Genomic DNA, 14390 nt, shown 5'->3' with positions numbered 1-14390 from the left:
AAGACACTGTGCTATGGACTGTACTCACTGTAACGTAACAATGCTACTATTTCTAGCACCATGGATATATATGCTTTGGAAGTGGATTAGTGGGAAAATGGCAAAAAAAAACATCAAAAGAGAAAAGCTTTCTTGGAATACCAAAATGTTTGCTAAAGCTGAAAGAACAGAACATAAATACCCTAAGTATTAACAAAGAAATGAAAGATAGATATGATTTGCACATATGACATATATTTACCTTAGATCTCCCTTCTAATAGGGAAAGGCTATTAGAAGACATTCTGTCAATATCTCTATTATCTACCAGGACTAGTAATCTTCAGTTTACAAACTTGGCAATCTTCCAAAAATTGACCAGTATATAATGCAGAACAAACTTGATTCTTGGCCTCTGACTCTCAGGTTAGGGCTTTCCACAATATCCCACAGCAATAGATGACAAACTGCTCCTCTAGTACCTCTGGCAGAAAGATGCAAACATAATGTACATACTGTGCCTCTTCCTATTTTAAACAGTGACATGTGAAGTAAGAGAAAGTATGTTGCAGTGGAGACTTGGCCACTAGTCAAGGTTTTGCCCTAAGAAGCTGTGATACTTTGAATAAGTTACTTATATTCTTTAGCCTCAATTTCCTTATCTTTCAACAGAAACTAGCTTCCATTTCTACCAATAATTGTAGGGTTATGGTTAAATAGTATTTAAGGACATCCACAAAGAAAAGCAGAACTAACCACCAAGCTTAGTAAAATGTGTACCTCCTCCATAACCTTGACACATCCCACCTCTGCTCTTTGCCAAGGAAAGCCCAAAGCTTTCTCAGATTATGACAATGAAATTCATTGCCACTGTGTCACTCTGCAATACATTCTGATTGACATTATGACAAAACAATATTAGCATAAACTGAGGACTTCTGTTTAGCTAATGACTTAAATTGAATGCTTCAACTAAGCAAATCAAGATACAAATGCTTTACAGTACAGAAAATGATGTCTGGGAACATGCATGGAATTCTTGAAATTGGAAACTGCCAAAAAGATTTAATTAAGTACAATAATGAATTCTAACACATAAAGTACCACAATAAAAAAACAGTTTATTTGAATTTAAGCAATTCAAATGTTAAATAAAATATTAATTTGCAAAGTTTAAAACCAGTTCTCGTATTACAACTGATGGTACAATTTATGGTACATTGCTTCACAAATATGTTACATTTATTTATAAATCTGAACAAAAATCTTCAAGTTAAATATGTATGAATTTGTTACTATTTACATTAGTATTCCCTAAGTAGATTCTTATCTGTGGCAGTCCTTTGGTGATTTAGTAAAACTGTGAAAACATCCGTTTTATTATTGTTTTCAATTATAAAAGAGCAATTTCATTTATATAATCAAATGGATAAAAAAGAAATGCTCCTTAACGAGGAAATATTTTCTATCCTTAATGATTCTATTGTCTAAACAGTAGAAAAAAGGCAGATGATAATCAGGATTTTATCAGTTTTAGCTTAGACATCTAGTTATACCCAGAAACAATCCTCCCTTTTTAATGCCAATTAAAAAAAAAAAAAGAAAAAAGCCCTGAAAAGAATGTTTTCTTTAAAGAATGCCTCACACACTCCCTAAATAGAATTTTTAAAAATCAGTAAGGGGTTCTGTTTCTAATAATGGAGGCCTAGGTAATTCAGATAAACCATCTTATAGAAGAAAACTTAAAATGTTGAATAAAATATGTAAAATATCTTCAGTAAAGTTAAGAGGAATTGCTCAGCCAAGATCTAGGAGAAGGTAAAAACCAAGTGAGGCATTCAAAGCTAGCTGACTTTGCCCTAAGGACATTTGCTGACCCCAGAGAAAGAGCTGATACACAGTTTGGAGCCTAGGGGAAAAAGGAGTATAAAAGTCATAGCCCAAGGCCTAATGCCCAATACGCTGACACCCTGCAGGGCTTCAGTCTCAAAGCAAGCATGAATCAGAAGCAAAACAACATGTATCTGTGGCCCTGTACTTTACTTTGACTATCCAGGAACCCTTGAACCACACAACAAAAATTTTCGCTAGAGGGAGATATTCTGTGTCTTTGCCACAAACTATTTCTACAAATAATTTTTCAAATGCAATTTACGGCACACAGTCAAACATAACTAGCTTGCAAGAGAATATAAAAGACATGAAAGAAGGAAACAGCAGAAACAACAAATACAAACTGACTCACAAAAACGTCAAATATGGAATAATCAGATGTAGACTGTAAAATAACTATTATCGCCATGTTCAAAGACAAAAGAAAACCTTGAAAACTTCGTAGGGAACCAGAAACCATAAAAATATATCATAGTAATTTGGAAGGAAAAAGTCTAAAACTGGGAAAAATACAAAAAATAAAAAATGCAATAGCCATGTTTATCATATTAGATACAGCTGAAAAGAGACTAGTGAACTAGAAATTGGATGAAAACACTATCCAGAATGTTCCGAGTACAGAAAAAAATGGAAAATATAGATGAGAGGGTAAAACACACAGAGGATACAAAGAGGAGGTGTGACATAAGTTCATTTGGAACTTAAAAAGTAGAGGAGCGAAAAAGGATCAGAGGAAATAAATTAGAAGAGAAACTATGTAAGAATTTTCCTTAAGCTAGAAGGGACTTCATGGCTATTTAACACCAGAGGTCTCCACTCCATCTACTATGTTTTCTATCCCCAAAGAAAATATTACCTAGCTAGCAATTATGATGATACATCAGTCATGAATAACAAGAAGGCATCACTGTATATAAAGCAGACACTGTTAAAAAAAAAAGAATAAATTCCCAAGGTAGAGTCAGAGGAGTTGATTGAAACATTTAAGCTTGACCTAATAGGTGATAGAGAAAAATGTAGAATAACAGAGAAAACACATTTTGGCCTCTAATCTTATATGAGGTCAAAAAGAAAAGTTGAGTTAATTTCAGAAAGCGGAAATCATACAGGGCTCATTTTTTAACTATAATTTAATATTAGATATTAATAACAAAAGCATAGACAAAATCTGACAACTAAAAGCCATCCATTTAGAAGTTTTAAAACACTCTTTTAAAATATTTCTTGGATCAAAGGGGAATTTGTAATTGACAATAAAAAACACTTTGAAAAAAACAATAAGAGCACCCGAGATTAAAGTATCAAAACTTGCAGAATGAATCTCAAGTTCCACTCAAAAGGCAATTTATATTAAGTGTACATATTAGAAATAAAGACTAAATAGAAAAAAGATTCAAATATTCAAGATAGAAGAGAAAAAGAAAGGAATTTTAAAAAATGAGCAGAAATTAATGATATAAAAATGTAAATAATAAAGTCCCCAAAAGCTCATTTTGAAAGGAAAGGTGACTAACACTTATTATGCACCTAAAATGTGGGGCAGTATGTTGCTATGCACTTTACATATTTTCTGCATTTAATTTTCCTGGTTACCCTTCATATAGATAATATACTAAAATCACTGCATGCTGATTTTCTAACAAGCAAAACCTACTTATGAAGAAATGGTTCAGGAAATAACTCTTAACATCCAGAAAGGTGTTTTAAAAAACAAGTAGAACTTTTTATTAGTAGTACCAAAAAGTTGTATGGATTCACTCAATTTTTATAATCACAAATTCCTTAAAAATTGAAATGTACAAAAATAAAAAAATCTAGAGTGATAAGTAACTATAGATTTCTTAACAGTAATGGTCAAGTAACTGTCCAAATGTGGATGTAGAACTACAGCCAAGTGTGAGATGACAAAACCAGCCTCCAAGAATCTTTACCTTAAAATTAGATAAACGAAGTAGAAAACGATGTATTTGGGTGCATGTTAATTTGTCTCAAGTAATTCAAAGAATAAAGGGAAGAAAAAAGACACATACTTCAAAGAAGTACTTTTTTCCATAGGCCAATATTCATTTGTAAATTAATCCTACTTACATCACTAGACTTGCATTTTTCCTTGTGAGAATATATAGTCCACTCCAAAAGCATATTTATTGGTTTGGTTAAAAGCCCAGATGTCTCGCTTCCTGACCAAAAGATTTCAAGAAGAACTGCCTTTCCTGTTATTTTCAGACTCTGAGAATCTGACCAGTCATACAACCTAATAAAAATATGAATGAAAAGTATATCTTTATGCCAATTTGACCACTACAGTTATTAGGCATAATATCTGCTAATTTGATCATTATGGTTATTAGGCATAATATTTTGTCATAAAACAAAAAAATTCTAGCAATTTCTGAATATAGAAGTCTATTAATATATAAGGATTATAATATCTAGTTATAATAAACAAAATTTTTTAAATGGCTTCATTTCAACATAATCATCAACAAGTACACACTAATGCAACTGCAGGGTTTAGAACATAGGCAGAACTTACAGATATTATAGATTCAGTATTAAACCTAGTATAGCTTTTTACTTAAGCATTCAGTTACTAAAGAATTCAAAAATATACAAATTCTGAAAAATAAAAACAGTCTTACCTATCCAAATGTGTAAGTTAGTGAAAAATAAAAATGTGAAGTAAGGAAACATGAAAAAAGCATACAAACCTTTACAGCTACTGAAGGACTGAATCTAGACATATGTTTTTAAAATAAATCTATATACTTGAAACTAGAAAACAAGGTGTTTTTTTTAGAAATATGTAGATAAATAATTAGAAAAATGGTACATAAGACAATATATAGAAAAAATGTTTTTTGGTGATTAAAACTTACTTTTGACTCAGATGTCGGACTTCACTTTTAACTAAATTAAAGAAAAATTTGAGCAGTGTCAGGTGGAGCAACTTAGAGCCAATAATATTTTCTGAAATTTGATGACAAAAACTTTCACTGAAAAGGCAAGACCTGGAAAACATGAACCCAACAATCATATAACATGCAACAACTCATTGAGTAATTTGTGAGCAAAGTATTTCTTTCTTCAGAAAATCACTGGAATTTTAATAAAGCTTGCTCTAACAAAATATAAAGCAAATTCAACAAAATTTTATGAATAATATATTTTCTTCCTTTAAAAATTAAACCCTGTCAAATACCCCATGACAGTTAATTTTCTAATAATAGAGATCTAATTTCTCTATTTTTCAATGATTGTTAATGGTTAACAACCATCTGGTACTCTCCCCTTGTATTCTTTATTTCACTGAAAAAGAAAAAAAAACTATGAATTTCATTAAACCCTTTTGATTCAGATGATCAGTTACACTTTCAATTTATAATACTCCCTATAATCCTCCTCTTACTCAAAATTATTTCATTTTTCATTATTTAGTAAAATGAAGGTCATTTAGAGCTATTTTTTTTGAAGTTTTAAAAATTCAGGATTTATTTTCTTTCCATCTTCTGCAGCAGTCCTATCCAACAGAACTTTCCATGATGATGGATATGTTCTACTGAACACCTGAAATGTGGCTTGTGCAAAACTGAGGTGTTGAATTTTTAATTATTTAATCTTAATTAAATTTAAATATAGTCACATGTGGCTAGTGGCTATGGGGTTGGACAGCACAGTTCTATAGTATTTGTTTGTTTGTTTGTTTGTTTTTTTGTTTTTTTGTGGTATGCAGGCCTCTCACTGCCGTGGTCTCTCCCGTTGCGGAGCACAGGCTCCGGACGCGCAGGCTCAGCAGCCACGGCTCACAGGCCTAGCCGCTACACGGCAGGTGGGATCTTCCCGGACCAGGGCACGAACCCATGTCCCCTGCATCGGCAGGCAGACTCTCAACCACTGCGCCACCAGGGAAGCCCTATAGTATTTTTTAAAAGAGAACATAAAATTACTCAGAACTCCAGGACTAAGAGAGAGAGTCCAGGCAACAACATTTATTACAATTTTCTTCCAACTTCATTATCAATTATACCAACAATGTACTTATAACTCTGTACCTCTGTCTCCATCTTCCCCATCTATTTTGAATACCACACTCGCAGATTAGGAGGGCCCTTAACAGCTATTAAATGTAACAATCCATTTAATACTCAAATCTGTTCTAAAAGATCCTCCTTGACCATATAGTTATTCAGTCTATCTGAAAACTGCCAGAGATGGATACCATAGTATCTTTTCTCTTTTTCTAAAAACACACATTATGAAATATTTCAAAAATACACTCAGGGACTTCCCTGGTGGTGCAGTGGTTAAGAATCCGCCTGCCCACGCAGGTCCGGGAAGATTCCACATGCTGCAGAGCAACTAAGCCCGTGTGCCACAACTACTGAGCCAGCGCTCTAGAGCCCACGAGCCAGAACTGCTGAGCTCATGTGCCACAACTCCTGAAGCCCGTGTGCCTAGAGCCTGTACTCTGCAACAAGAGAAGCCCCCGCTCACTGCAACAAGAGAAAAAGCATGTGTGCAGCAACGAAGACCCACTGCAGCCAAAAATAAATAAATAAATTTATAAAAACAAAAATATGGGGCTTCCCTGGTGGCGCAGTGGTTGAGGGTCCGCCTGCCGATGCAGGGGACACGGGTTCGTGCCCCGGTCTGGGAGGATCCCACATGCCGTGGAGCGGCTGGGTCCGTGAGCCATGGCTGCTGGGCCTGCGCGTCCGGAGCCTGTGCTCCGCAACGGGAGAGGCCACAACAGTGAGGGGTCCGTGTACCGCAAAAACAAACAAAAACAAACAAACAAAAAACAAAAATACACTCAGAAGTAGACGAGTATCACCCAGCTCATCTGTATTCCTACCACTTTCCTGGGAACCTTCCCCGAGACTCCCAACAGACCCAATTATTTTGTAATTAAACCTGGGTATCTGTTTATTAAAAAGTCTACTTTTAAGCTGCCTGAATTCCATTTCCTGTAGCATCAATTAATTCATCCAAGCATTTATAAGGCACTTATTATGTTCCAGACATTATAAGCACTGAGGAGGGAGATGTTTAACACTGAGCGTCTACTCTTCTGAAAGTCAGAGGTCGCATACACTGTTGGTGGGAATGTAAACTGGTGTAGCCACTATGGAAAACAGTATGGAGATCCCTCAAAAAATTAAGAGCAGGACTACCATAAGATCCAGCTATCCCACTTCTGGGCATTTATCCAAGAATATGAAAACACTAATTTGAAAAGATATATGTACTCTTCTGTTTATTGCAGCATTATTTACACTAGCCAAAATATGGAAACAATCTTAAGTGCCCATCAACAGATGAATAAATCACAATGTGATACATACACACACACACACACAAAAGAATACTATTCAGACATAAGAAAGAAAAAAATCTTGCCATTTGTGACAACATGGATAGATCTTGAGAGTATTATGTTAAGTGAAACAAGTCAGACTGAGAAAGACATATACCCTACGATTTCACTCATGTGGTATATAAAAAACAAACAAATGGACAAAATAATTGAGCAAACCAGACCAAACCAAAACAAACACAGATATGAATAGAGTAGTGGTTACCAGAGGGGAAGGGGTAGGGCGGTGGGTGGAGAGAAGGGGATCAACTATATGGTGACAAATGGAAACTCAATTTTTGCTGATGAGCACACTGTAGGTATACAGAAATAGAAATATAATGTTGTACACATGCAACAAATATATTACAAACCAATGCTACCACAATAAATTAAAAAAAAAGTCAGAGGCTGATTTAAGTGAAAAACTTAACTCAAAGGAAAGGGCAAGAGATAGGAAGTGACATTTGACTTGCATTTTAAAGGATAATTAGGAGAGGCCAGGTATTTATAGGGTGGCAAGAATGGAGGTTTATATAGACAGATAAAACATAAGAGCAAAGGGATAAGAAATGAAAATAGTTCAGTCATTGGGCATGCCTGGGAAAATGATGAAGAATGGAGACATACATAGGGCTAAATCATGAAGGGTCTTACATGTTTTGCTAAGGAATTTAAAATGTTTCCTACAGGTGATATGTGTGTTGAAGGACTTTTATCTGGGAAATGAAAAGACCACTTTGGAAAGAGCATACTTTCCAAAGCACACTTTGGAAAGAGCATGCTTCCAAAGCATGTACTTTGGAAGATAAAGGAAAAAGTAGGATCAAGATCAGTTTACATAAGAAGCAATGAAGGCTTTTTAAATAAAGGTGATGACAGCGAAGGAAGAAACAGATTTGTAAATTAGGAAGAATGGCAAATATGTAAACCATATATGCTCACATCCTACACCTATGCTGGAACAGTACTGTGTTAGAATTGTGTTTACACCTTCAAAAGTGTGGGAACTGTTATTTTATCTTTTTACCCCTGAAACATAGCACAATGCCTGGCTCCCAGTAACTACTCAATAACATTTTTTGAAAGAATGAGTAAATGCATGCTAGCTAGCTGATTAGCCTCCTTCAAATATAACACAACCAAGATGGTAGGTAAATCCCTATGATCTCAAAGAGGTAACCAAAGATCTAGCTTTTGCCTGGCTAGTCAAGTATCCTTTCTCTTACTACTATGGACCGCCCTAAAACTGAACATTTGGATAAAAATAAAGTACTTCCCAGACAAAGGAAGGCTATCAGATACAGAGAGCTATCAGAGAAGACATAGAAAAATGATTACTTCTGTTTGAGAGAAAGAAGCAGAAATAGGAGGGATTTCTGAAGAGATTAACATATGGAAGACAAAGGAAGGATCTAGGCAGATGACAGCATGTGCAGAGGCATGAAAGAGATGACATATTTAGGAAACATTAAGTTCAGTTTCAAAATTCAAATTTCTAGCTGAAAAAATATAACAGAAACACTAAAACAGATATTGTATACAGTTACAAATGTTTATACTGTTGATAACCAAAATTTTATGATATTCATATCCAATAAATTCATTTTCTTAATTTTTAAAATATGCAAACTTATTTTGTTAAAAAATAAAATAAAAATAAATAATGATTTGGCATTCCTGTGAGCCATTTCATATATTTATTAAACATTTTTTAAAAATAAAATGATTGACAAACATGACCAACTTAGACTTGGCCTTTGCAATAAATACAACACACAGACATTACACACACACAAAAATTTTTCTAAAAAGAAATGTACTTCTTTTATCAGTATCTAAAAAATACATAGCAGAACACTAACTATATGAAATTTAACATCCTCACATGTGAAATTCCTTACCTGATAAGCACTTCTATTAGAGACCATGCCCCTTTCATACAAGTTGGACACTGAAACAATTCTAAGTAATATCTTGACATGGCTGGGGACTTCCAAGGAGGGTGAAGGTGAAGAAGAGCTGACAATATATGAAAGTATCGACCAGAAAACGTATCTATGTTATCCTATTATTTAAAAATAAACAAACAAATAAAACACAATAGCTAAAAGTACAGTTTTACCAGCTAATTTAGTTTAAAACTGTAATAACTTAGACCTAACTTTCTTGGCAAAAATATGTGTTTGGACAAAGAACAGATGGAAGCATGATGTTTAGCTAATTAAATACTGCAACTGAGAGAGAGGCACACTCTAAATATGTACCTACATATTAGATAATCCTAGCTATTGGGACTAATCTATATCATATGTCCATTTTACTTCTCATGATTATAGTGTGATTAAAAGAGTTCCCAAATGTGACCTGAAATGAACTGAAGAAACTTTACATGTAACATTCTGACTTATCACCAACATTAGTCTGACATAGCTTAAACCTGTTGTTTCTTCAAATTGTCACCTAGATGAAGAATATGACTAGAAATCTACCTTTGAAAAGCTGTTCCTAGTGATTTTCACAATAGGAACAAGGAGTAAGTTCAGTGTCTACATATACTATGAATAAAAATCATTACCAGGGTACTAAATGAGTAATTTACTAAATGACATTCTAGATCCTTATAATTTGATTTTTACATTAGATACTTTACTGCCACAGAAAAGAATTCTGAGAAAATATTAAGTTAAAACACTCAGAGTAATACCTAGCATAGAGTTTAAAAACAGAAAAGAAATGGTAATAAATAGGTACTGCATTTATTATTAAAATGAGGAAAAGAAATAATGAAGAGAGAAAATAAACTATAAACTTACAAAAACTGAGAAAGTGTTCATAGTTTAACATTCTTTGAAAGACTATAAAACCCGTAAGACTGCTCTTACCTGTAGAATGTTCTCTAGAAGAGCGTGAAGAAGGCAAACAGGAGGGATATAATGTGACTGCAAAGAGGAAAGTTCCTCAATTGCTTCTTTAAAAAACTGTCCTTCTATGAGGCTTTCAATTAAATTTAATACACCTCTGGGAAATTCAGCATTTTTAACCTAAGAAAGGAAAGATTCTATGACTCAAAGAAAAGAAGGGGAAAATTCTGAGATGAAATTTTGTATTAGCAAGGAGCCTGAATTTCCTCATCCGTAAAATGAACAATCCCTGCCCTCACTACTTCACTATGTTGTTATGTGGTTCCAAAAAAATGATTTGTATGAATGTGTCTTACAACAATAAAATTGCACTGCAAAACATATACATTATTGTTTTATTTATTATTCTCTGTCACCTTGAATAGTAAGAGGAAACACTACCTCTAAAGGAAAACTTTAAAAGGCATTTGCAAAGTCTGGCTGATAATGAGACTTCAGTTGGAGGTACAACCACACATAGTTTTAATTTACATGCAAAATTATTTTTTGGTGTTCTTTTAAACTTATAAGCAAACTATGCCTATTAAGATATGCTACATATATTAAGATGTCATCAAGCAGAATCAATATTTGCAAAAAGTGACAACTGCTACAGTATCATAAAATTACTCTGAACATGCACATTAATATAACTCTTAAGAGTTCCACAAAATACAGCCCCCTTGGTCAAAATATTTTTAACAATAAAAGTGACTCATTTCACCTAGTTGAGAATCAAGAATACTCTGAAAGACTCATGGACTAAAACAATCAATTTTAAAGGAATGAATAATGATATAAAGAAAATAATATACTCATAAGTATTACACTGAAAATTTAATCTAGAAGTAGTAATTATGAAACCTATGAAATGTATGAATAGGGATACATAACTCACCTGTGATGAGCACAAGGTAAGTTTTTAATTCCTCTTATCAATTTTTATTACTGTATAGATTTTTTTTGGAGCTTTGATAGAATACTATTTTTCTTTTTCACTTCTGATTAGAGAAACTACATTTCAAATTTGATAAGAAGCTTTGTCTTGCTGACAACACATACCTTTATATCAAAACAACTAATAATAAAACATAAAGCTTCTTTTTGCCCCCATCAGCACCCTACTCCAAATTTCTTACCTCAACATTGTATGCTGGTTGTTTATCTATTCTAATGCAGCTGTATCTTATAGCCTACAAAACAGAAACCATTAATTAAAATTAAACATTTTTAGGTCAAAAAATACAGTTCAGCTTACAAAGCATAAAGCCTTGGCCAAACTTACAAATCAGATTCAGGAAGACATTAATAGATATAATTGATCTGATTCTCATGTTTAACTAGGGACCTCCATCATTTTAGGGTAATGGCACTCTCATGACTATGAACAGTCTCTATTTTCCCCTTCTAAATTAAAATAATGTAAAAGGTAAAGTCATATTTACTTTGAAGACCTGAATAGGTCCATTGTCCTCAGTATTTTAATAATTAGAAATATAAATGGAGAGAGCATTTATAAAATGCTCCTCTGGACTTTTGTATAAAACTCCATAGGAGAAAAAATTTAGTCATGTTTTGTATATAATCACATGTAAAATCTTCCTCTATTGTAAAATACCTGTAAGTTTGTATTTGTTTAAAAGATTATACTGGAGAAATATTTGTAAACATAACAAGAGATAATATCCTGATTATATAAAGAGTTCTAGAAGCAGTGGTATAAAACAACCTACTGAAAAAATAGAGAAGAGTACCAACAAGCAGTTGGCAGAGGAAGAAATACACAAATGGCAAGTGAAGGCATAAAATATGCTCAAACTTGCTACTAACAGAAGAAATACAAATTAAAACAATGATAGAGGCTTGGCTTCCACTTAGGATATAGAAAGCTGAAAAGAGAGGCCTTCCCACATTACAAACAATAAAAATGGAAAATCTACGAAATGATAACTTCACCTGAACCCTTAGGACAGCAGAGGTCTTAGTGCAACAAACTAAACAGAGATATGAAGAAAGAGAGGAGCCTCCAAGGACATGGGACATGAGCACCGATTTATCTGAGAGAGTTTAGCAGGAATAGGAGGACTCCACTACAGTGGGTAAGATTTCAGCGTAAATTTTTCACCATTTACTAAAGGCCAAGTGTGGGCCAGCATGAGAAAACAGAACCCCTGGGAATCAACAAAATGCGGGGAGTTTGCACTCAATGGCGTGATTTTCTCCACGGACCTCACTGGGTGCTCATGTAAACGAAAAGAGACAGGGTGGGAGACCAAAGAAAGTCTCCCTAGTGGTGGAGGCTGAGGCTTGAACAGCGGCTGCTGTGGGAAGGGTAGCAAATGTGGCTACCCTCAGGGCACACATGCAAACCCATAACCTGCTGGATAAGGAAATAGGAAAAAAATCCTTTACCCCCAGAGAGAGGCAGGAAGAGATGGTGATCCCAGATCATCCCCTATTACTTGAGGCAGGGCAAGAACACTGAAAAAGCCCTTCCCCAAAACCCAGGGAGCCTCAAAGCCTTTCTCAGACTGAGGCTGAACGAGGACAACAGAAACGGGGATCCTCTAGCCCTCATTCTCCAATAGCAGGTTAACAAGCAACAAGTTACAGCAGTTTATAAAACACATAACTTATCCGTGATATCACTGAGGTATAAATGGCAGAGAATTCAGCAATTTACTAAATGTCCACAGACAATAATTACTATTAACAAAAATTAATGAATAAAATTATTTTAAGACATATTAAACATAATAATAAAATGACTCATTATTATTATTATTATTATACTTGGTTACACTACAGAATGAGAGAAAAGTATACAAAATTTTTAGTACGTCAAGTTCTACCTGAGCTCTGTATATGTGTTTCCTTAAGGCATTTTTTATGTCAGCAATATCCACATCTGTCCTGATATCCTTGGTTTTTGATTCTTTGGCATGATCAGCAAAAACAGAATTCTTCATTTCTTTCTGTATACACAAAAAAGTACTTTACACAATGTACTAAAGAGTGTCAACACAAATGCTAAGTATCACAATAGACAACACAAGAACACATTCATGCAGTGTTAACTACAGCAAAGGTCCTTACAATTATATTACATAAAGATTATAGATTGAAATTAAAAAAATTAAAAACCAAATGTTTTAATTGCAAAGTTTTACCTGATATTTACATGTGCACTTTCTTAAGTACTTTTTATTTTAACCTGTTCCAAACCTTTCCTGGAACCTCTCTCTCTCCCTTGTTTTGTTTTTTTGTTTTTTGGTTGCCATGTTCCCACAAAACATGATTATTTACCTTTATCATTCTTCTGAAGATCCTTCTGAATACATATAAACACGCTGTCTAGACTGTAAAATAAAGTTATACTCTAGAAAAATTAACACAAGAAGGATCCTGTTTAAAAGACAAGCTACTGGGCTCCCCTGGTGGCACAATGGTTGAGAGTCCGCCTGCTGTTGCAGGGGACACGGGTTCGTGCCCTGGTCCGGGAGGATCCCACATGCCGCGGAGCGGCTGGGCCCGTGAGCCATGGCCGCTGAGCCTGCGCGTCTGGAGCCTGTGTCCCGCTACGGGAGAGGCCACGGCGGTGAGAGGCCCGCGTACCGTGAAAAAAAAAAAAACAAAAAACAAAAACCAACCCCTAAAATTTAGATTATTTAGATTAGAATGTATTAGCCAAACTACATACACGTGTATTTTTCATTTTAAGAATTTTAGCCTCTTTTGTCAGAACCTTTCTTTTTTGTTTTAGTCAGGCAAAATAAAATATATTTGAATATCCTGATTATTAACTCAAATTCTTTCTGTACACATGTAAAAATATTTGTGAACCAAATATTGTGAACCAAAGCTAATTATAACATTAATTATGAATATTACACCAGATCAAATAAAGAAGATTCTTTTCATAAGATGTACAAGTTATATTTAACACAGCACGCAATCACAAAAATCAGATTATATGTGTAGGTGATATTAGGGAAGAGCCAAAAGAAATTAAAACTGTTCTTTGTTTTCTTTCAGCTTAGCTTACAAAGTTTTACCTGATCTCTATAAATGTGCTTTCTTACGGTAATTTTGTCATGTTCATTGTCCTTCCTGGAATCTCTTTCTTTCTCTCTTTTGTGTTTTTTCCTCAAAGTATAATTCCTTTGAATATCTTCATCCTTTTTCTTAATTCCCTTCTAAACATATTTAGACCACAATTAAACAAATGTAAACATGAATGATGTATGTTACAAAATCCA

At 34.2% G+C, this 14390-nt stretch overlaps 1 protein-coding gene across 4 annotated transcripts in view; it reads right to left on the bottom strand.

Annotated features, from left to right (window-relative positions):
• SLF1 (SMC5-SMC6 complex localization factor 1) overlaps positions 1–14390 on the bottom strand; it is a 71160-nt gene that overhangs the window by 24788 nt on the left and 31982 nt on the right. For all 4 annotated transcript variants that reach the window (XM_067731236.1, XM_067731235.1, XM_067731237.1 and 1 more), the window contains 7 exons: positions 14187–14327; positions 12984–13106; positions 11271–11324; positions 10114–10272; positions 9133–9296; positions 4752–4883; positions 3961–4126 (listed from right to left, as the gene is read on the bottom strand). In XM_067731236.1, coding sequence (XP_067587337.1) covers positions 3961–4126; positions 4752–4883; positions 9133–9296; positions 10114–10272; positions 11271–11324; positions 12984–13106; positions 14187–14327 — 939 coding nt within the window. The remainder of the gene's footprint in view (positions 1–3960; positions 4127–4751; positions 4884–9132; positions 9297–10113; positions 10273–11270; positions 11325–12983; positions 13107–14186; positions 14328–14390) is intronic.

The sequence above is a fragment of the Pseudorca crassidens genome, chromosome 3, assembly GCF_039906515.1.
Source record: "Pseudorca crassidens isolate mPseCra1 chromosome 3, mPseCra1.hap1, whole genome shotgun sequence".
Taxonomy (NCBI): Eukaryota; Metazoa; Chordata; class Mammalia; order Artiodactyla; family Delphinidae; genus Pseudorca; species Pseudorca crassidens.
This window is presented reverse-complemented; position numbering and strand designations above follow the sequence as displayed.